General features: G+C 41.8%; 1 protein-coding gene across 3 annotated transcripts in view; it reads right to left on the reverse strand.

Annotated features, from left to right (window-relative positions):
* Nucleotides 1-22,776, reverse strand: part of ggnbp2 (gametogenetin binding protein 2) — a 29,968-nt gene continuing 7,192 nt past the window's right edge. For 2 of the 3 annotated variants that reach the window (XM_060913021.1, XM_060913022.1), the window contains exons 5-14: nucleotides 20,948-21,046; nucleotides 20,292-20,405; nucleotides 16,891-17,100; nucleotides 13,608-13,782; nucleotides 13,028-13,225; nucleotides 12,717-12,861; nucleotides 8,769-8,894; nucleotides 7,335-7,480; nucleotides 6,686-6,964; nucleotides 1-787 (exon numbers count right to left, since the gene is read on the reverse strand). In XM_060913021.1, the coding sequence (XP_060769004.1) occupies nucleotides 596-787; nucleotides 6,686-6,964; nucleotides 7,335-7,480; nucleotides 8,769-8,894; nucleotides 12,717-12,861; nucleotides 13,028-13,225; nucleotides 13,608-13,782; nucleotides 16,891-17,100; nucleotides 20,292-20,405; nucleotides 20,948-21,046 (1,684 nt within the window). In that variant the 3' untranslated portion in view covers nucleotides 1-595. The remainder of the gene's footprint in view (nucleotides 788-6,685; nucleotides 6,965-7,334; nucleotides 7,481-8,768; nucleotides 8,895-12,716; nucleotides 12,862-13,027; nucleotides 13,226-13,607; nucleotides 13,783-16,890; nucleotides 17,101-20,291; nucleotides 20,406-20,947; nucleotides 21,047-22,776) is intronic. The other variant, XM_060913024.1, reaches the window with a different exon arrangement.

Below are 22,776 nucleotides of genomic sequence, written 5' to 3' on the forward strand. Positions count from 1 at the left end.
TTAATGCGTATTAATAAATATTCTTTATTAATTCAATTTTGCACATTGCGCTCAACATTACACCCAAGCCTCCTTATAAATGGATGTTTCTCTCTGTGTAAAATCTTTATACTCATTTCATTTCTGTACACATTTATTGATAGAACAATTTGCCACTAAAATGAAGTGTCTCAGTCGGTGAGATGAACTGGGAAAATAAAGAGATGTTAAATAAACAGTAAGACTAGAAGACTATGTACTAGCATCACTACAGCGACAGCCTGCAATCTTATCACTTCCACTGTGAGCTGATGAACCCACTGTAAATCCAGAAAAATCAGTAAATAAACTCCACCTGAGTGCGAGTGAGGGATGAGGGAGAGGGGAGGTGAAAAGAGAAAGTGAAAAAAGGAAGTAGAGAAGAAGTGTGACAGAAGTGAATGACCATTTAACTATCCCCAACAAATAAAATTAAACTTTAACAAAACAAGACACAGCTCAAGAATTCATTCTGGTTTTTGACCACAAATTTCATTTTCTTCCTCCTGCAGCAGGGGTAAATCGTGAGCGTTTCCCCCCCCCATCTGTAAAAATCGTGTTTGGTGGGTTTTTCCTTTTAGTTGACACTGGCCGTGGGTCGCCAATCTCCTCTGCACACACTGGAGTGGCAGTATTTGGTGAATCGGTCCTTCAGGTGCTGCCTGTACTGGTCTCGTGTGCTGTAGAAAGACTTGTTCTCCTCTACAAACGACTGGATCTCATCTTGCGTCAGGCAGTTCTCCTCATCTGATGACATTTCTGCCTCGTCCTGCGTGACAACACGTTATTGGGGGGGGAGGGAAATAAAATAAATACATTAATAATAATAATAATAATGATGTGGCAGTGGGGGCGTGGTCAAGCAGTGGTCTGTGACCGGAGGGCGGAGTCAGGGAAGGTGAGTGGCAGAATCACTGCACCTGATGTTAATTAACGTGTTTTTGCCTTCCCCAGTGACCGCGCCCTATTTAAAGCCTAGGTCACAACCGGATGTACGATTTTTTTTGGCCGTGCGATTTTTGGTGTTTCCCAAATTGCTGCGTTTTTTTTTTTTGCTCATGGAGAAAGATGCACGTTGGACGCAAGTTTGTCTTGCAACCTGAAAAAAAAAAAAAGAAAAACTTAAGCACCCGTAGAGTTTGTTTGACATGACAAAGAACCTCTGCGGCCAGTATACGGCTCGAAAATCAGCACGTCACACGTGCGCCCTCCGTGCGTTTCTTGCATGTAGCCCAGCCGTAGGAGCACGTACGGCCGGTTGTGACCGAGGCATAAGGAGAGAGAGAGAGGACAGAGGAGATCTCCCTCCCGAACCAGACACCAGATGTGTGTCTGTGCGAGTGTCTGTCTACGTGTTCTAAGAAACCACTGAAAAGTGTAAAATAAAAAGGGATTTCGAACCTTAGTTCTGTCCTGCCGTCTTCTGTGCTCCTCCCACTCTTACGAACTGCCACAGTGGTGCTGAAACCCAGGACTGAATCAGGGACCTTCAATCTAACGCTCTCCCTACTGAGCTCTCTCAGCATCCACTGTGGCAGTTCGTAAGAGTGGGAGGAGCACAGAAGGCGGCAGGACAGAACTAAGGTTCGAAATCCTTTTTATTTTACACTTTTCAGTGGTCTCTTAGAACACAGACAGACATCTGGTGCCTGGTTCGGGAGAGAGCTCTCCTCTGCTCTCGCTCTCTCCTTAAATAGAGCGCGGTCGCTGGGGAAGACACGCAAACACACGTTAATTAACATCAGGTGCAGTGATTCTGCCACTTACCTTACCTGACTCCGCCCTCCGGTCACAGACCGACGCTTGACCACGCCCCCACTGCTACAAATAATAAAAAGCAGCAGGTGGGTTTTTTTGCCCCAACTGAACCTCATTTGCATAATCAAATAGTCAATCTGCAAATTATACCTCAGTTCTAATTGGTCAGAAGCTCTTGAATCGCCAACACTGGTTTCTAACGTGAGCAAGTTTGTTCTAATGCCTTATGTCTATAGTAACAACTTGCACAGGGACTCGTACAGCAGACAGCCATACAACTTATTACAAGCGTGTCTAAGGGGTTACTTGGACAAACACTTCTGCATCGTAACCAAAATAGCACTTCTGCTTCAGGCTCACATTCTACAACGTCAAATGGTGCTATTCTCCACCTGATGTCTGCACGAGACCCCAAAAGTGAACAAGCATATTAATATTCTAGTGACCAAACACCTTCTGACCAATCAAAATTGAGCATTCAACAGTGAACGTAGTAAATAACAATAGCAGCAGCCAATGGGCTACTTGGACAAAGACTTCTGCGTAATGGTAACGGCTCCATTTTATACTCAAATGTCCATTTCATCAGATAAAATTACATAGCAAAATGTTACAATTAAAAAAAAAAGTGCTACAAAATCTAAAATCATATAGCTAAATTATACTTTAATATTAACCTATTTAAAAAAAAAAAAAGCCATCCTTAAAATGTTCAGCGTTTATCTTGGGTCATATACAGGTTCTAAGTAGGTCTGCGCGGGTCGGATTTTTCAGTCCTGCTCCCGCCCGCATTGTGCAGTCCCACTCCCGCCCGCGCAGAATTATGATTTTCAGTCCCGCTCCCGCCCACAAAGAATTATGATTTTCAGTCCCACTCCTGCCTGCCATATTTTGCCCCGCTCCTGCCCGCAAATCCCGCATGATGCAGACGTTCGCGTTATTTCTCAGGAAAGTTCTTGTCTTGACACAGCGTGACGGTGCCCCGCCCCCTACATTGAGTGGATTTGAGCATAAATATCTACAGCTCACGTTCGTTATTTACCTTGTTTCTGAATTCAGCATGTAGTGTCTCTAATAATAATAATAGCTGTCAAGCAATTAAAATATTTAATAGTGAATCGCACATTTTTGTCACATGAGAAACCATTGTAGTTCTCTGATCAGCATTAAAAAAAAAAGTGAATGGGCTTGCTTTGTACCAATGTTTTTTTTTTTTAATTGCAAAGCAGAGCTAGTAAGAGAACCATGAGTGAACAACTTTAATCAGAGAGACAGGTTACACAGTGACGGTAGGCTTGACTCAATGCTATCCCAGAAATCCTTCCTGTAATATGCAAATTTGGTCGCCTCTGATTGGACAGCCAAATTTGCATATTACAGGAAGGATTTCTGGGATAGCATTGAGTCAAGCCTACCGTCACTGTGTAACCTGTCTCTCTGATTAGAGTTGTAGACTAATGCAAGCAGTAAATCACTTCCCTCATGGTTCTCTTGCTAGCTGGGTGTGAACGGCGAGTCATTAGAGTGATCAAAGGGTTTCCCGTTAGGGTGATCAATGGCAAATTTAAGATGCTATTCCTCACTCAATCTGGCAATCTGACTCTCTCTGCAAATTTAGGCATCTTAAAATGTTATTAATGCCAAGTAAAATATCCAGCACAAATTATATATGATAGACATAAATTAATAATTTATAAATTTTATTTCAAACATGTTTTTAGTTAGCGGGACTGCAGCTTATCACCGCTCCCGCTGCATATGTGCACTCCCGCCCCCGCCCGCATATGTGCACTTCTGGTCCCGCCCGCGCCCACAATGAGCTTTCAAAATTTGTCCTGCGCCGCACTGCTTTGTGGCGGGTCCCGCAAGTCCCCCGCGGGAGTGCAGGGCTCTAGTTCTAAGACGCTCAGAGGATTCTTTATAAGTAGCGAGGAAGCTATATAAAAGGACGGTCTCCATTTTTTATTTTATTAAAAAGGCGGCGGTCGCACTACTCCAAAAGCTCCATGACGTTAAAACTACTTGATGAACATCTCTTATAGCATCTTTTTAAAAAGCATGGAAGAATATGAAACACTAGCAGCGTTAACTGGAAGGGCGTACAATATTTTCGTGAGAACTATCGCGTTAAAAAGATGATCTACATCTTGCGTGCAACCTTTTGTGCAGACTTCTAATTACAAATAGGCATTTGTTAGCTTCATACAGCTTTTCCTGAACATGAACACTAAATTTATTCTCAAAAGTTACTCCTAAAAAGACGCACGACTATACTGCCTGATATTATACAGCACAGGAAGAGGGAAAAAAAAAAAAAAAAAAAGGCAATAAAAATTACCTTTCTTGCATCGAACCAATTCCTTACATTTAATGGTACTACAACGCATAGAATTTCTTGGTCCAGGCCATAAACTTTTGTAGAGCTGCATCAGATTTATCTGGGAAATCTCGACACAGAAACTAGAATGGCAGAGTCAGTGTATTTAGTTACAGACATTTCCTTACGCCCATATAAGGAAATGTATTCATACTTTGTGTCTGAAAAAGCTTCTGAAAACAAATGTTTATCATACATGTCAGAACACTGACAAAGCTCCTTTTAGTAAACTAGAGAAAAGCATCAAACTACTATGAATAGAAAGAAACGCTCAAGCTAATGTCAGCACACAAGTATGACGTATGACATTGTTCTCTCTGTAGTGCTGAACGCAAACATGCTACCAGAGACGTGAGAATCTCACCGTTTCAAAACTGAAATAAGCCCCGAGTGTAAGCAGAGGTGGACAGTAACGAAGTACATTTACTTGAGTACCGTACTTCAGTACACAGAGTATCTGTACTTTACGTGAGTATTAATTTTTTTGGAAACTTAACTTTAACTTCACTACATTTGAAAGGCAAATATCGTACTTTTCACTCCACTACATTTCTATCAAGGTCGTCGTTACTCATGACTATGAAGCAGATGTTTTTTCTTTTCTAAAACGTGATGGTTTTTTCGCAGGTGACACCGAGACAGACTATCAGTAATCACTAGGGTCACGTCACGTCCAGAGACTGTACAAAATCAAATTCAGTGATTTCCCTGCAGCGTTATTTGATCACGATCAGTTGATGGCAGAATGGAAGGAGGCGGTTCTTCTGGAGAACACACACACGGCTTTACCTAGAACCCATGTTTCAGTTTTCTGAAGGGATTAAAGATTCATTTTGTTTGCCGAAAACGAATCACATCACGGCGTACAAAAACTCGCCATCCAACCTGCAGAAGCATATTGAGGTATATAAATATTTTATTCCAAGAGAAAGCTTGCAACAAAAAGTTGTCTGTGCTTTTAGAGCTAGCGATAACATTGCAATAGCTATGCAGTCCGATTAGTCAAATGACTTACTACGGATTTGCCCGCCAAGTTGCCGTAGCCTTGTTCACGGCTAACATTTACACACAGCTAGTTAACGTGGACACTGTTAGTTAGCATGTAAAAACAGTTACGCTAACATGAATAACGTTAACTGAAGTCTTTTCAGAAATATGTTTTAGCATAATCTTGCCAAATAAACAACGTAGAAATCTTTCTTTTCTAGTAGCGTTAGCTACCCAATAGGATTTCGAGTTTGAAAAGGAGTTTGCTAGCATGTCAGGTGGAGTTTCACTGACTAAACCACCATGACGGCACAGCACGCGTTCGTTTTGTGAATTCACATTTCTGTCTTTGGTAACGGCATTAGGTTTTGTAAGCGTTGTGGCAATAATACAACGATGTGTTGACAGAAAATGTACTTTTAATACTTAAGTCTTCTTAAAAGCAAGTATTCAGTACGTAAGTAAAAAATTGACTGGACAACTTTCACTTGTATCGGAGTAACATTTGACCAGTGGGATCTGTACTTTGACTTAAGTAATGAAGTTGGGTACTTTGTCCACCTCGGAGTACAAGGAGCCCATTGTTGATATGGTGAAGTTGTCTGAGAAGTTATTTTGCCAAAAACGCCATGGCCTGGGACATCTGTTATTGGAAAAATAATCAATCAATGTGGTAAAAACTTGCTTCATTTCAGGCTGCATTATTACACCACTCATGCCCCTTTTCCACCAAAGCAGTTCCAGGGCTGGTTCAGGGCCAGTGCTTAGTTTGGAACCGTGTTTTCTGTTTCCACTGACAAAAAACTGGCTCTGGGGCCAGAAAAACCTGTTCCAGGCTAGCACCAACTCTCTGCTGGGCCAGAGGAAAGAACTGCTTACATCAGCGGGGGGGGGCGGAGTTGTTAAGACCAACAACAATAACAAGACCGCGAAAGATCGCCACTTTTAAGTGACGAGAAGCCGCAGCTGTACAAACCCGAAGTCATCCATTATTATTATTGTTGTTGCTGCTGCTTCTTCCATGTTGTTTTTGCTTTGATATTCGCGCCAAGGTTTATGCAAACATAGTGACGTAACTGACGTGGCTTCTCTTAGCACCGCGAGCTATGGAAAAGCAAACTGGTTCTCAGCTGGCTCGCAAGTTGAACGAGTTGTGAACCAGCACTGGCCCCGAACCAGCCCTGGAACTGATTTGGTAGAAAAGGGGTATCAGTCATTGATTATTTTCCTAGAACAGTACTCCCTGCTGCACACACCATCTAAACTCACCTACATGCAAAAAGTTTAGCTTAGCTTTTGATTTCTTCATTTGTCTGTCATTGAATAACAAACATGGTGCAATTCTTTTTTTGGGGGGGGGGTGGGGGGGGGGGGGAGAACACCATCTGGCATTTTTGGGAAACACAAATGGGTGTTAATTCAGTTAAAAAAAAAAAATAAATAAATTGCTATGAGGAGACACGAAGCAGATACCGTTCATTTGTAAATGCATTCCTGTCTCACAAACATGTCGAATTGTGTATTTTTAAAGCACAGCCCACTCACCAGCAGCTCCATGAGACTTTTGGTGGTACAGTGCCCCTGTGTGCAGGTATCTGAAGTCTGATGGTTCAGGCCACTCGTTAGCTGTCGCTGAGCCCAGGGCAGCTGCAGGCCAGCACTGAAGAACGAGCCGCAACACAGCTTCGCGCAAGTCGTCTGTTTGCTCGGGCAGTTGTGTGTGGACGAGGCAGAGGGATCGTGGGTGTTTTCTGAGCCAGGCAAGCTGCTCGGATCTCCTCTCCGGCAGCTGTCGGATGGACATACTTCTTCCTGGGAACCATGCTGGAGAGGAAAGTGAAAGAAACGGACTAAGATTGTGGAGCAAAAACTGTTCTATTAAGAACAAGCATTTTACGGCAAGTTACACAAGACACGAGTGCTGACCATACACCTGGTACTCACTATAAAACTCTACAGTCCACTAGTGTTAGAAGCAGTTTCACAGACTGATTCCATTTCCCTCCATGCATCAGTTTGCCTATATAAGTAATGCACTGCTGCCATTTAATGACATCCTTATTAGGCTTGAGGTACAAGATGTGAGGTGCCTAAAACCAGTTATATAGATTTATACTGCAATTTTATTTTAAAATCTTACAAGACTGAAACATGTAGAGTGAAAGAGGCTTACGCTTTGCCCAGTGTAACTCACATGCTCGTTTGCATTTAACACGCCCCTGCTCTTCCTTTTTTTCTTCTTGTTCTTGCCTTTGGCGTGCTCTTCACAGTTTGCCCAACACTCCACGCAGCTGTCCACGCCATCCTCCTCCAAGCAGTGATTACTACATGAGTACTCGGCTGCACAGACGAGACAAAACTCCTTAAAGACCGCTCGTTAAATCATTACAGATTACTTACTAACAGTTTGAAGTGAAAGTTCAGCACACAAACTGACATGGCTCGATCAAACGTAACGTCCACTGCTGCAGCGTTTCAGACGAGGGGTTGAGTGTACATTAGGGCTGTAACAATACACCCAACTCACAATTCGAATCGCGATTTTTGACCCACGATTCGATACACCCACGATTTAAAAAAAAAAAATTTTTTTAAGTAGTAAATTTGATTTATTAACATTTACTTACATTAACTATTTAATAACAAATAATTCAGACCACTGCAGAGAATGAGTAATATGTATGCAAAAATGAACAAATGTATATCCAAAGATTGTTTTATTTCTCAAAATAATACTGTTGAGCTGGAAGCTCTGTTTTTTTCGGTTCTGAAAAAGTCATTTTTCCAAATCGTGTAAATCCGTTAAGATTGTTTTTGGGGGTGGGTGGGGGGGTGGCTCCCTCACGGTCTCACTCTCATAGGGCCAATGATTTTCTGTGATCGCGGAAAACAGATGGAAATTACGGAATTTTTATGGTGAAACATTGCTCGCGTGTCAAAATGTAACTGCCGCAGAAGGCTTCCGCCCAAGCAGACATGCCTTCAGTGTTGCCAGATATTGCTAACGTTTTCCACCCCAAAATATGTTCAAAACCAGCCAAAAAGCACCTAAACCCGCCCAATCTGGCAACACTGCATGCCCTTCCGGTCAAATGATTGTGATTGGCTTGTGGCACACCTAGCCAGCCAATGAGCTGCTTGTTTACAGATTCGCTCCCCGCGTCGCAACCAGAATGGTGAACGCTTAAAAGAAATGAATGCTCTGCCAGTGGGGAGTGTGGACGTTGCGTGACTCGCAGAAGATTGTCGCAGGTCGGCGAAAAAACGACTTACTAATAGTTATAAAAAAATAAAAGTAATTTAAGTAAGTTTAAAATGTAATTTAAATAAAAAGTATTCATAAATTGAAGTTTGGAAGCGCCTCTGTTTTTGGGCTGAGGAGAAGTTTGAAAGGGTGTACTGCGATTCTGCCTTCTTGTATCGCGACACGGATCGTGGCTCTGCGTATCGCGATTTCGATACGCATATTGTTACAGCCCTAGTGTACATCAATAATAATGTTCACATTCGGAAATGGAAAATAGCTTTGCTTACACACCCAAAAAAAAAAAAAAAAAAACCACGATACTGGGTTACAATTCTGAACCGTTTATTCAACCATCTAGCAACAATACAAAGAAGCTGGTACCTGCTTCATCATGGTTACACATTCCCTCGGTGCAGGCCACGTCCGAGCCTTCTCTAGAACCCGTCTCGCTGCCTTCCATGCTGGAAGAATAGCCACAGTCGCTGCCATGACTATGAGATAGCAAACCTACATGCACACACAGGATCAATGTCTTGAGTCATCAACTCAACATTATTTCCACAACCGTACACTTTATTTTCCTCATTTCTAAAACACAAAAACAGGCCTCCATTTGACCAACAAGTATACGGAAGCAGGGATGAGTCAGGATTTTCAAGAATTCTTAATTTAACTGGATGTGCCCAAGGCTTCATGTGTAGGATGTCAATATTCCTCCATAGTGAGAGGTTCAAGAAAGAATGGTTTAAAAATATATAGATTTTTTTAGAGACAAATTCTAAATGTACATGCAATATTGTCAACCCTCTAATATAAATGCATCTCACAGGCAATGAAATGATTATCCTACTGTATGCAGTGCACCATGTTCAAAAATTGAGAGTCATTTAGGATTCACCCACACCCCTTCTGGGAATCATGTGCCACTTTATTACTACTGATCAAACAACATCTGACAGGAGTCCATTTTCATCCATGCTTTAACCACAGGCAAACTAGTTGCATAACCCCCCCCCCCCAAGACCAAATGTATTTTTGCTTAAAAACAGCTGCTGATGAATGGAAGATCAGCACAAAAGGTATAAAGCTTGGAATTAAGTCAGAGACACACCTACACACAGCTACAGAAACACCTATTACACTGCAAGTCCATTATTGGGAGCAGTAACTCTGCTTATGGGCCGTTTAGAAATCAGGTTATTTTCTATCACTGTACAAAGCGAATATCAAAAAAGTTGCAAAAACACTCATTTCAGATGCAAACCTGAGCTTAAAGTGCATATCCTGGACCAATTTCGTGTTTTTTTATATGAAAGTATGTCCCTTTACACACTCATCCAGAAGGGTAATTTTGCACAAGGCCATCCGTCTACAGCAGAAAAAAAAACAAAACACGTCTGGAAAAATCCCAAGGGAGTCTGGAGCCAGATGCGGGACGTTACCTGCGGAAGCGCCAGCAGGCTGCGCGAGCTTTGCACGGTTTCAGTGCACAGCCTGTGTAGACCAAGCGCTCCCATTTCTCTCATATTGTCCGGTCTTTTGGGAAACGATGAGTACTAATCCCATCAAGATTGGTGTTGCTACACCCTCCTACGATACATCTGTTAACCATTTTAATAATTACACGATAACGAAGAAATTTGCAGAAAACCACCAGGTCGTTTTCTCAAACAAACCAGCGCTGACGTAGGATTCAGAAGGAGGCGTCCTGCACGCGACGTCACAAAAAAAAAAAAAAAAAAAAAAAAAATCAACGTTTGCCAGGAAATCCAAATGGCAAGTTTTTTCAGAGGCGGACCAATGGCTTGATTTCAAATGAATTTTTCTGGTATTGCGCAAGGTTAAAAAAAAAAAAAAAAAATTTGCACAAAATGCAAAACGTGACCGATATTTGTCCCCTGATATGCACTTTAAGTTCATTTTTGCACCAACACTGGTATACACCGCCTACTGGATACATTTTGAATTGCAGAAACTGCTTTAAATTCTGATTTATTATGGAACAAAATATCACTGCTCTGAAGAATGGTTTTGATAACAGGCATTTGAGAATGCATCCACAAAATACAGTATTCATAGCCTGTTTAAATAAATAAAAAGCTGTTCTGGCAGCCCTAATAAATATTTAAAAAACACCAGCGTACGCATCATAACTATCAAAAAGTTTGGACAAACCTAATTCAGTGGTTTTCTGTATTTAGACCATATATCGAATTATATGATCAAAAGGTTTCATATTTTAGATTCTTCAAAGTAGCCAGCGTTCACCTTGATGACACTTTGCACAATAATGGCATCATCTTAACCAACTTCATGAGGTAGTTAGACCAAATGGTCAGTAAAACACAGTACATAGCCCTATTAACATCTCTGGAAAAACAAAGTTAAGGCTGTATAAGATGCTTGTGTTGGCCGTCTTGCTGTGTGGATGCGAAACATGGAAGACGAATAAAGGAGCCAATAGGGTAGTTAATGTTCAACAAATGTTTGAGAAGGATCCTCCGCATCCGTTGGCAAGATCACATACGTATGGATGAGTTATTAGACAGCGCAAACATGAAACCACTGATGCCTCTTTTCCACCAAATCAGTTCCAGGGCTGGTTCGGGGCCAGTGCTGGTGCTGGTTCACAACTCATTCAACTTGCGAGCCAGCTGAGAACCAGTTTGCTTTTCCATCGCTCACGGTGCTAAGGGAAGCCACGTCATTACGTTGCTGTATACGTCAGTTACGTCGCTACGTTTGCATAAACCTTGGCGCGAATATCGAAGCAAAAACACCACAGAAGAAGCAACAACAACAATAATAATAAATGACAGTGTTTGTACAGCTGTGGCTTCTCGTCGCTTGAAAATGGCGATCTTTCGCGGTCTTATTGTTGTTGGTCTTAACAACTCCGCGCCCCCGCTGACGTAAGCAGTTCTTTCCTCTGGCCCAGCAGAGAGTTGGTGCTACCCTGGAACCGGTTTTTCTGGCCCCAGAGCCAGTTCTTTGTCAGTGGAAACAGAAAACCTGGTTCCAAACTAAGCACTGGCCCCGAACCAGCCCTGGAACTGCTTTGGTGGAAAAGGGGCATGAGTGAAGATGTGAAACTTTGCAGATAGAAGATGATTGGCCATATTCTCAGACAACATCGTGACAATGATTGCAATGTGTCAAGGACCCGGGCACCGGTGCAGGCTGTAGCGGCTGACAGGAAGAGGAGCTTTGCGGCAGCCCTGTGCGCCATGAGGAGGATAGGTAACAGGTAACACAGCCCTATTCCACAACTGTAGTAATCCATATGATGACAAGAACCACTCAGCTACGTAAAGAGAAATGATCTCCATCATTACTTTAAGATATGAAGTGTCTTAATACAAATCAAGGAAAATTCACTGAATAAGGGGTGTCCAAACTTTTGACTGGTACTGTGTGCAATTAATTTAAACACACCACACCCACAGTCAAGTTTTATCACTGCTGCTCTGTTAGTCCATCCATAAAACAGTTTATTCCAAGCTCTCCAATTTAAACGTTCCACCTTGCTACTGGACCAAGATCACCAATAGGCCACGTGTCCATTTTCCCCATAGCAACAAGCCCGTGGTGGGCAAGCTAACTTGACATTCCTTGACAGCCATAAGAGTTTGGCTGGCGATACGAAGCAATCATTTCTATCATAGCTGTTTTTACCTTTTCTACTGTCTTTTTTGACCCGAATTTATACGTGTACTTGGGAAAAGTTCGTGGTTTTAACGTCTGTTGCAAGTTAAAGCGAATCATTGGCCGTAAAAGAGAGTTTTTTGGACTCAAGTTGGTCGCTGCTGAAAGAAATTCACGTGCAAAATGGCGGATATATCTGTATTTATATACATATCTGTATTTATTTTCAAGAATCTTCACACATTAAGCGAATGACAAAAGGTAGAAAAGGAGAAAGTTATAAACATACCTGAGAAATCAGTCATTTCGCACGTGAATTTCTTTCGGCGGCGGCCAACTTGAGTCCAAAAAACTCTTTTACGGCCAATGATTCGCTTTAACTTACGACAGAAGTTAAAACCACAAACTTTTTCCAAGTACACATGAAAATTCGGGCCAAAAAAAAAAAAAAAAAGTAGAAAAGGTAAAAACAGCTATTATAGAAATGGATTGCTTCGCATCGCCAGTCAAACTCTTATGGTTGTCAAGGAATGTCAGGTTAGCTTGCCCACCACGGGCTTGTTGCTATGGGGAAAATGGACACGTGACCAATTCCTGCAAATGGCCCATTACGTTTAATTAAGGGCGTATCCACACAAAACACAACTGCTTTTACAGCCCTAAGAACAATACACCACGTTATACCGTTTTTGCTTTTTGGCGAGCCCAAAATGGTGGAAGGACAGCTGCAGGAGGAGCTCTCGATAGGAACGATAGACTCCACACCTCCTGCAGGCTCCTCCATGTTGCCACAGGACTTACAGCCAGTGTTCACGGAATCCTCTAAACCCTGGAGAAGGGAAGGAAAGGAAAGATTTTTGTAAGGTTGTGTAATAGCTTTGAGAATTCACAACACGGTGCCAAATTTAACCTGAATCCATCATCTCAGTGCACACCGGCACTAACAGTTAAAGTGAAAATGAAAGGCGTTCTAAAGGAGAAAGTCTGCCCCTTACCGGTACCTCTCCCAAGCTCTTTTCTTTGTACCCCTTGGCCTCTTGCTCAGACATGTCAAAGCTGCACTTGTTTTTGCGTCGGTTCTTGCGTTTCTGCCTCTTCTTTTCCTGCTTAAGCTCTTTTGCTCGCTCCTCCTCTGACAGCTCCTCGCACAGTTGTTCCAGCCGGCTGATTCCCTGCACCTTTTCTACGGCCATCTACAAAGGAGAAAACGCTGAGTTTTCAGCTTCTTAGATACACCTACCTTGTAGTTGCTGCACTCATTGTACATTTTATTCTATACAGGTGTGTAACTTCCAGAAAGCACCTATCTAACTAGATATAATCTGGGTAGCGAACCATTTTCAGCACAACACCAACACTGGCATGGCTCTGTACGAGTTCATCAATGGAATTGTTGAGCAATGGCAATAGTCCATAACTTTAGAACACCTAATGTGGCACCGCACGTCTTGTCCAGGGTTATATTTAGGCAGCACAGTGTACGAAAAAATGAACTGCAGCATCTCTCACACACTGCCAAGTCAGTGCCACTAAAGCAGGACGTAACAGTTTCAAAACTAATAGAGATCTTCATACCTCAAAGCTTTTGCGTAGTGCGTCGATACAGAGGTAGAAGAGTATCTGCCACGTCTGCTCCTCAGCCCGTAGCTTTTGCCAGATCCGGTGTAGTCGCTCATAAAGGTGGATCCCGAGACACGTCAAGACTTCCTCCTGTGCTATGTCGATGGTCTTAGCATGCCTCTCTCTGCGCCTGCACATAAATCATTAGAACAGAGAAGCTTGTCCCCCCCTTGAACAGTCTTCAAGCCAGATAGACTACAATAACCAGCCTTAACACACAGAGCCCCACTGAGAGCTTTGGAACAGGATGATAAAGAGGGGGAAAGAAAAAAAAAAATCTGACATTCATTCAATATAACAAAAGTTACCGAATATGAAGAACTTCATTTGCTAAATGTCAATGAAACTAGAGGTCTGTGCGGGTCGGACTTTTCAGTCCCGCTCCCGCCCGCAAAGAATTATGATTTTCAGTCCCACTCCCACCCGCGCCCACAAAAAAATTATGATTTTGTCCCGCTCCCGCCCGCAAATCCCGCATGATGCAGACGTTCGCGTTATTTCTCAGGAAAGTTCTTGTCTTGACACAGCATGATGGTGCCCCGCCCCCTACTTTGAGTGGATTTGAGCATAAATATCTACAGCTCACGTTCGTTATTTACCTTGTTTCTGAATTCAGCATGTAGTGTCTCTAATAATAATAATAATAATAATAATAATAATGTGCTGTCAAGCGATTAAAATATTTAATCGCGAATCGCACATTTTTATCACATGAGAAACCATTGTAATTCTCTGATCAGCATAAAAAAAAGTGAATGGGCTTGCTTTCTACCAATGGTGGGTTTTTTTTTTATTGCAAAGCAGAGCTAATAAGAGAAGTGAACTGATTTACTGCTTGAGTTAGTCTACAACTCTAATCAGAGAGACAGGTTACACAGTGACGGTAGGCTTGACTCAATGCTATCCCAGAAATCCTTCCTGTAATATGCAAATTTGGCTGTCCAATCAGAGGTGGCCAAATTTGCATATTACAGGAAGGATTTCTGGGATAGCATTGAGTCAAGCCTACCGTCACTGTGTAACCTGTCTCTCTGATTAGAGTTGTAGACTAACTCAAGCAGTAGATCACTTCACTCATGGTTCTCTTGCTAGCTGGGTGTGAACTCCGAGTCATTAGAGTGATCAAAGGATTTCCCGTTAGGGTGATCAATGGCAAATTTAAGATGCCATTCCTCACTCAATCTGGCAATCTGACTCTCTCTGCAAATTTAGGCATCTTAAAATGTTTTTATTAATGCCAAATAAAATATCCAGCACAAATTATATATGATAGACATAAATTAATAATTTATAAATTTTATTTCAAACACGTTTTTAGTTAGCAGGACTGCAGCTTATCACCGCTCCCGCCCGCGCCGCATATGTGCACTCCCGCGCGCATATGTGCACTTCCGGTCCTGCCCGCGCCCGCAATGAGCTTTCAAAATTTTTTTCGCGCGCCGCACTGCTTTGCGGCGGGTCCCGCAAGTCCCCCGTGGGAGTGCAGGGCTCTAAATGAAACAAATCAGAAAAACCAAGATCAACTGTGAGCTACTGCTCACTTGCGTATCCCCTGCTGTCGCTTATATCAGAATGCAAGCAATCGAAGGAATAGGACACTTATGAATGTTGACTTCAACAAATAATTAACCCTGAAACAAATAAAGAGCAGGGATTTCAAACAGCATCCTGCTAAACTCCTTTTGAAATCGCATTTTGCTTCTTGAAATAGCGTCAAAATCCACTCTCTGCGTTTCGTAAATACATTATCAGCAAACAGGAAGTTGATGTGCGACAGACCTGAAAACGGTATCGAACCCCAAGCTGAAGTTTGGTACCAAGAGGCTATGATTTGTGGTTGCTAAGAAAAAGGGTGTTTCAGATGGACAGAGGAAGACCAGTATCCCCCCCCCTTTAGAGCAGGGGTATTATAATAAATTTGGTGGCAGCATAAAAGGACTTCTAATATCCTAAAAACTCCTTCCCAGGGCTCGACATTAAGGATTGCTCGTGGCAAGTGAAACGTGCATTCGGGCGAGTGTGGATATGTCCTTGACATGCCCGACCGGGCAAGTTGGAATGAGCACATATTACGAACTAGCACCACAAAAATGAGGCTTTTTGATCTTTTATTTCAGTTCCTAAAAGCATCCCTTACTACGTATCCACCATTATGTCTTGGCTGTTTTCTTAGTCTTGGTTTCATTTACTGCTTTGCAAGTTATTTTATATCCCCCCGCTGGTGTAGTATGGTACGCGTACTGTTTATAGACCCCTTGTGCATGACGCCACGCATCACATGATAATTATAGCTGGGGTCAGACAAACATCATCTTTCATGCAAGCAAGGTTTAATCCATCTTCAATACGGTTAATTTTTGTGCCGTTTTTCGCTTGTTCAAACAGAGAAATAGATAAAAAGCATTACCGTCTCCCCGGTATCAAGAAAAATGTTAACAAATAGAACCAAATGCTTCAAGAACAACGAGGAAATGAGTGGTTAAAGATACAAAGACAGGAGCTCAGCCTGAAAACTCCAGAGAAATTCACAATTGTATTTAAAACGTATTTTACAAAAACAAAGTCGGAAGGGAGTATGAAAGTTGGCTTAAGAATCTTTTGGTTTTTTTTCCTGCTCGCTCCTTCATGAAATTGTTATTGTCCGTTACAAGTAAAAAGTAACCAATAGCCATCTTCAACCCAATGTGTGATCATTTTATATTGCGATTCACAACTATTCTATGGTTTTATTAAAAAAACAAAAAAACAAAACCTACTTGCAAAATAGGGGGCAAGTGGAAATTAACCCCCACTTGCCCCCCCAGGGCAAGTGGGTTTAAAAGTTAATGTCAAGCACTAATTCCGTCACACTACATAACTAAGGACACCTTTTTGCCTTTATTTCATACACAGGGTGGATATAGCTGCTCTGTTTTTCTGTACAGTAACTGACATTGCCACAAAGAGGTGTATAACTAAAAACCTTTAGCCACAATTGACATGACTATATTTTGTACCCATTTTCTGACTAGAGGGATTAGACGCCCTTTCCGTTCACATGCCACTCATTGCAACGCTACGGCTATACGTGCAATATTTTTGCTCCTTTCATCTTAGTGCGAAAACATGTCTACAATTAAAACTGCATCACAGTTGAAAACTTTACATCAGGAGCTCATTTATTAATCTGTGCTGTGATAATGCAAACCAATAAACATGAAACATCCAAAACAAAGCAAGTTACACTTAAACGACTCACTCGTATCCCCCAGCGAACTCGGGCTCGGCGCGGCCCAGCAGGTGAGCGATGAAATCGGTCTCGCAGCAGACGTGGATGTGGCGCTCGTGTGGGCAGCAGCGGAGGCCCTCATAGAGTGCAGCGGAGTAGCCCTTCTCCTTACTGCAGTCCAACTCACCCACAAGGATGTTGTAGGCCCTCAGCACCTTGTTTTTGCAGTCTGTGCAGAACCTGACCATCACGGAGAAAATGAGGCAAGAATTAAAAGGCACGAGTGCAGCTAGGTTCCAGAGCCAGTTAAGATCTAATAAATACATATATGGCATTTATGTAAAGTGTGCCTTTTTAGGTTTAAGTTTAAAAACCAATAAAAATAATTAAAAAATTAGATAGAACTCAACGCCAACGGCGTCAATGGGGATGCCTCCGCCTGGTAGACTAGACGCCTTATTAAGTTGTGATTTGGGGATGGACATTTGACCTCACAGTAATCTTGACCTGTGACCTTTTAACCTCAAAATCTAATCAGTTCATGTTTGTCCCCAAATGGTGAAAGTTTGGTGAAATTCCTTTCATTTGCCTTGGAGATAGTGTTCACAAGGTTTCCGGACAGACATTTGACCTCACAGTGACCTTGACCTTAGACCTTTTGATCTCAAAATCTGAATCATTTCATCCTTGTCCCAAAGTGCACAAATGGTGAAAGTTTGGTGAAATTCCTTGCATTAGTCTTTGAGATATGGTGTTCACAAAGTTTGGGGATGGATGTTTGACCTCAAAGTAATCTTGACCTGTGACCTTTTAACCTCAAAATCTAATCAGTTAATGTTTGTCCCCAAATGGTGAAAGTTTGGTGAAATTCCTTTCATTTGCCTTGGAGATATTGCATTCACAAGGTTTCGGGACGGACGGACAACCCGAAGACATAATGCCTCCTGCACTTTAAGGTGGCGGAGACATTTAAAAAAAAAAAAAAAAAATTTTAGTTATGCATTGCATCTAGTCTGGCAACACTATACTGTAAATTGTACTGTTCTGTGCTCAGTGATTTAAGACGGCCATCAGGTGGCACAAAAGCTACGATTTCACTCTTGATGTTGAAACATTAAGTCAACAGTTTGAATGATTTCCACAACAGCCAAGTGCTACACCTCCTAATGGATCTAAACATATTCAGCAGGGACTTAGAAAAACAGGCTAAATCATGTAACCGAGAGTTTCAAGAGAGCTCATTTCCAGCAGGGTAGGTTTTCTTTCTACCAAGTTGCCCATTGCGACTTTGCTGTGTTGGTTATCCTAGAGCACTGGTCCAGGGATCCTTTGTTACTAGCGTGCAACAGAGCTCTCACCTTAAAGTGCATATTCTGGACCAATTTCGTTTTTTTTTTTTTTAACTATATGAAAGTATGTCCCTTTACACACTCATCCAGAAGGGTAATTTTACACAAGGCCATCTGTCTACAGCAGAAAAAAAAATAAAACACGTCTGGAAAAATCCCAAGGGAGTCTGGAGCCAGATTCGTGACGTTACCTGCGGAAGCACCAGCAGGCTGCGCGAGCTTGCACGGTTTCAGTGCACAGCCTGTGTAGACCAAGCGCTCCCATTTCTCTCTCATTGTCCAGTCTTTTGGGAAACGATGAGTACTAATCCCATCAAGATTGGTGTTGCTACACCCTCCTACGATACATCTGTTAACCATTTTAATAATTACATGATAACGTTGAAGAAATTTGCAGAAAACCACCAGGTCGTTTTCTCAAACAAACCAGCGCCGACGTAGGATTCAGAGGGAGGCGTCCCGCACGCAATGTCACGAAAAATCAACGTTTGCTGGGAAATCCAAACGGCAAGTTTTTTCAGAGGCTGACCAATTAGCTTCAAATGGCTTGATTTCAACTGAATTTTTCTGGTACTGCGCAAGGTAAAAAAAATTGCAGAGAATGCAGAATGTTACAGATATTTGACCAAAGTTTAATATAAAATAGGAGAATTACACTGATCTTGCTCCTGAATTTACCCATGATATGCACTTTAACCTCATCCAAGTGTCAGAATACTGGGTTCCCCCACTGGGGGGGGGGCTACTGTTTCACACGAGGCAGTGAAATGAGGCTATGCCTATATTAATACCTTTCAATTTAAATAATATATATAAGATAATCCAGGCCTGAAAACACTTTCACATGACCATTCGTGTGCCAGTATAAACAGGAAGCAGACTGTCTGCTCTGCAGTTGGTTGCTTTGCAGAAAATACCATGACCGAACAGCAGCAAATGGGCAAAAAAAAAAAAACCCCACAGACCAAAGGTTTCTTTGCTTGGACTGATGACAAGATGGAGCAGTTACTGAAAGTAACCTGAGTATAAGGTGGTCACGGCAGCAGAACTCAGATTGGGAGTCGTTGCAAAGCAAATACGACGACACATTAGCATGGTACTGGAAGTTTGTTTTCTTCTGGGTCACGTGATAGAAGTGCGACAAATCATGGAAGGATACATTTTGACTGACAAGACTCAATCAGGAGGCGAACTTGGGTGTCTGCGTCATAGTTTCCAAACACCGCCGTTTTCACCTGCCTACACTAAAACGCCACCCTGGAGTTTTTAAACTAAAATGGAGTGGGCAGTGTTTCCAAAAGTCTCGATTTTCAGGAAGTGTGGATACCAAGCGCAAGCACGGCAAAATTGATGCATTTTAAAACAAACGTATTAATGTGGATATAGGCTTTGACGACTGAGGAAAAATAATTTTGAGAAATGACTCACTAAAATGCCTTAATCAATTCTAAAGCTTGCTTGCTGTGGCGTTCACACACCAACAGCCTGCTGTAGCGCGCGCGCACGTACGCGCACACACACCATGTCAGTATGTGCAGCCTGTGAGGTTTCTGGAATGAGATTTTTGAGCAAAGGTCAGGATTTTAGATGGGGCAATACCCACAGGGAATCAGGTGCTCGAGCGTGTTTAATTGGACACAAAATCAGAAAAAAAAAAAGTACAGGATGAGCCACATACTCTGACACAAAGTTCACCTTTACCCAGAAAATATAAATTATAAAATATCTACAAACACACACTGGTTTTATTTGTGTCCACAATACCGATAAACTCCAAGCTCTTCACTTTGAATTCAAGGGCACTTTAAAACAACCAAAGCGATCGTGTTGATCTGTATGTTACACATTAAAAAAAAAACTTCAATAATGATTAACAAATGATATACAGTATTGCACAGCTGTAGTTAGAACACGAAAGATCACGCGCGAAAACGGATGTGTATCCAATGTGTGTGAATTGAAAAAAAAAAAAATCTGTTCATAAACACGCATGAATGTCACAAAGAACTTGAGAGCAGGCAATCGCCACAACAAACTTCAGAGACATTCCAAGCATAGTGCGCTTGGATCCGGCAGGTTTACCTGTGTTTACGCAAGTAGGTCTCCAGCGTCTCCAGTAAACAAGCGCTGTCGATCAGAACCACCTCATCCCGGCACTCCTGAGACATCAGCTCCCATACATCCATCCAGCTCCCTCTGCAACACAGTCTCCACAGTCACCACACACACAAACCGTTTCTACGACGACCAAACAGGTCCTGCTCAAACTGAGCAGACTTAAAGGATCTGTTTTACAGCCCCGAAACCAAACATTTCTTAAACTTGATAGGTGACGTGACTCAGGACCTTACATCAGGATCGAGAATTTATTTATCCAAGTTAATTTGTCATAAACCTGAAAGTAAAAGCAACATGGTGCTTCTCCATGCACAGCATTCTTGTTGTCGGATATACGGCGTAGGAGCTGTGCTGCCTATCTGCAGGTATTCCAAAAGAGCCAAAAAGGGAAAAACAATATAACACCTGTCCTCTTTCCTCACTGCTGCAACATTGTGTTTTTCTCACACTAACACTCTGTAGTCTCCTCAATAGCATCATGAGCATGTCAGGGGACAGGGCCTAGAGAAGTGTCAATGTGTACCATAGCACTCAATGAAAACGTTCAGACAGCAAGCACCCTGTTCTACAATTTCAAAGGAATGCTGTAGGATTAGAAGTCTTGATGAGAACAAACTTACCCCAAGGGTTTGGGCTTGTGTGTGTCTAAAGAATGTAACTGACAGCGCTTGTTCTTTTTGCTTTTGGGAATGGAATCAATTACATCGTTCAACTTTGATCTGCAAGAAACAAAAAAAGAAAGAAAAAAAAAAAAGGTTGATACAAATAACCACAAATGTTGTACAAAACTAAACAATCCACACCTTCCGTGTTCATTACACACACACACACACACGATGACAAATCACTGCTCTGTTGAATTGTCAAACATGACTAGTCAGAAGGTGATTCATTTTCTATAACAGCAGTTTTGACAATAGCGCCAACTGTAATCAAATTAGGCATGTAACGATATACTGTACGATGATAAATCACAATATATTTATGACAAATTGGATCAACTTTTTTTTTTAAAAATTATGATTATCAGGCTGCGTAATCTCTCCCCCCTTGCTGTAATTGTGTCGTTTAGACCGCAGAAAGCGCAATAACATTCAATAGCAGGAACGCATGAGAATTCACCCTATGCAGAAGTAATAGTACAAATGCCACAGAGAGCGAAAGGAGGGAAAAAGGAGGAAAAAAAAGGCAGGAAAGAGGTAAAAAAAAATCTGTTGTGTGATTAACCGCACAAATAGATTTAAGTCAAAGATTTTTAAGGAGTTTTTTTTTTAAATAAGACAGCTGAAAGCTAAAGAAGAAAAATTGAGGCAATAAACCTCAATTTTTTTTAAAAAATTCTCTCCTTTTTTTTAATTCTAATTTTTTCTTCTGTGTTTGATGTTTGAGTGTTTTAGTCCGCCAGTTGTGGCGCAGCTCCAGACCCAGTTTTGGGCGTCGGTTCCCTCCAGGCCTTGGTTTGCTGTGGGTGATGCCTGCACTCCCAGCTGTGGACTGCAGTGAGCTCGTTGCTCATTTTAACATCGTGGTTGTCCAGGGCTCTGTGCTTTAGTGTTTGGTGTGATGTTCCGAGCGATGTTGCTCGGTGGCGTCACGGCAGCTGTGCAGGCGGTTTGGGACACACCAGCGCTCTGCGTGGCGGTGCTTCTGTGCTCGCTTTGCGGATCCATGGCATGGTGTTCGAGCGACGTTGCTGGCGGCGTCACGGCGGCTGTGCGGGACTTGTTTTCGTGCGCCTTTTGGTGGGACTGTGGCTGCTACACCACTGGAATGACATCCTGGCCTCTATTTGGTGGACTGTTTTTTCTGCCTATGATTGTAAAGCGACCTTGGGTTTTGAGAAAGGCGCTATATAAACTGAACTTATTTTTTTTAGTTATAAACATTCAAAGTTTAAGAAAAGGCCTATTAATTTTTCCATTAAAGGAATATTTTAGTTAACAGGCCATTATATTTTACTCCAATCTTTACAAATGTGGGTAAACATTTTTTTTATTTATTTATTTATATATATATATATATATATATATATATATATATATATATATATATATATATAAAAATAAAATTATTTCATAAAAGGACCAAGTTGATAAAGAATAGGAAATGTTGCATTCTTCTGGTAATTAATTTCTTCATTTAACATTTTCACCAAAATACTGTAGCAAAAATCAAACCATGAATTGGGTGAGTCATTATGGACCTAAATCAAAATCGCAAGGTTTATATTAACATGCAATTCACAGGGATCTGTATGGCAGATGTTCATTATTTTAAGGCTGATAATAAATGGATCAATTTGTAACCATCAGTAAGGTTTCTTCAGGACAGATAGCTAGTGGCAGTCTTGGTAACAAGTCACGCTGCTTTTTTTTTTGTCTTATTAATTCAGGGACGGTAGGGAGGTTGTTGAAGTAACAACTGCTTATAGCTCCTACAAGTTAAGTGT

The sequence above is a fragment of the Neoarius graeffei genome, chromosome 28 (genome assembly GCF_027579695.1).
Source record: "Neoarius graeffei isolate fNeoGra1 chromosome 28, fNeoGra1.pri, whole genome shotgun sequence".
NCBI lineage: Eukaryota > Metazoa > Chordata > Actinopteri > Siluriformes > Ariidae > Neoarius > Neoarius graeffei.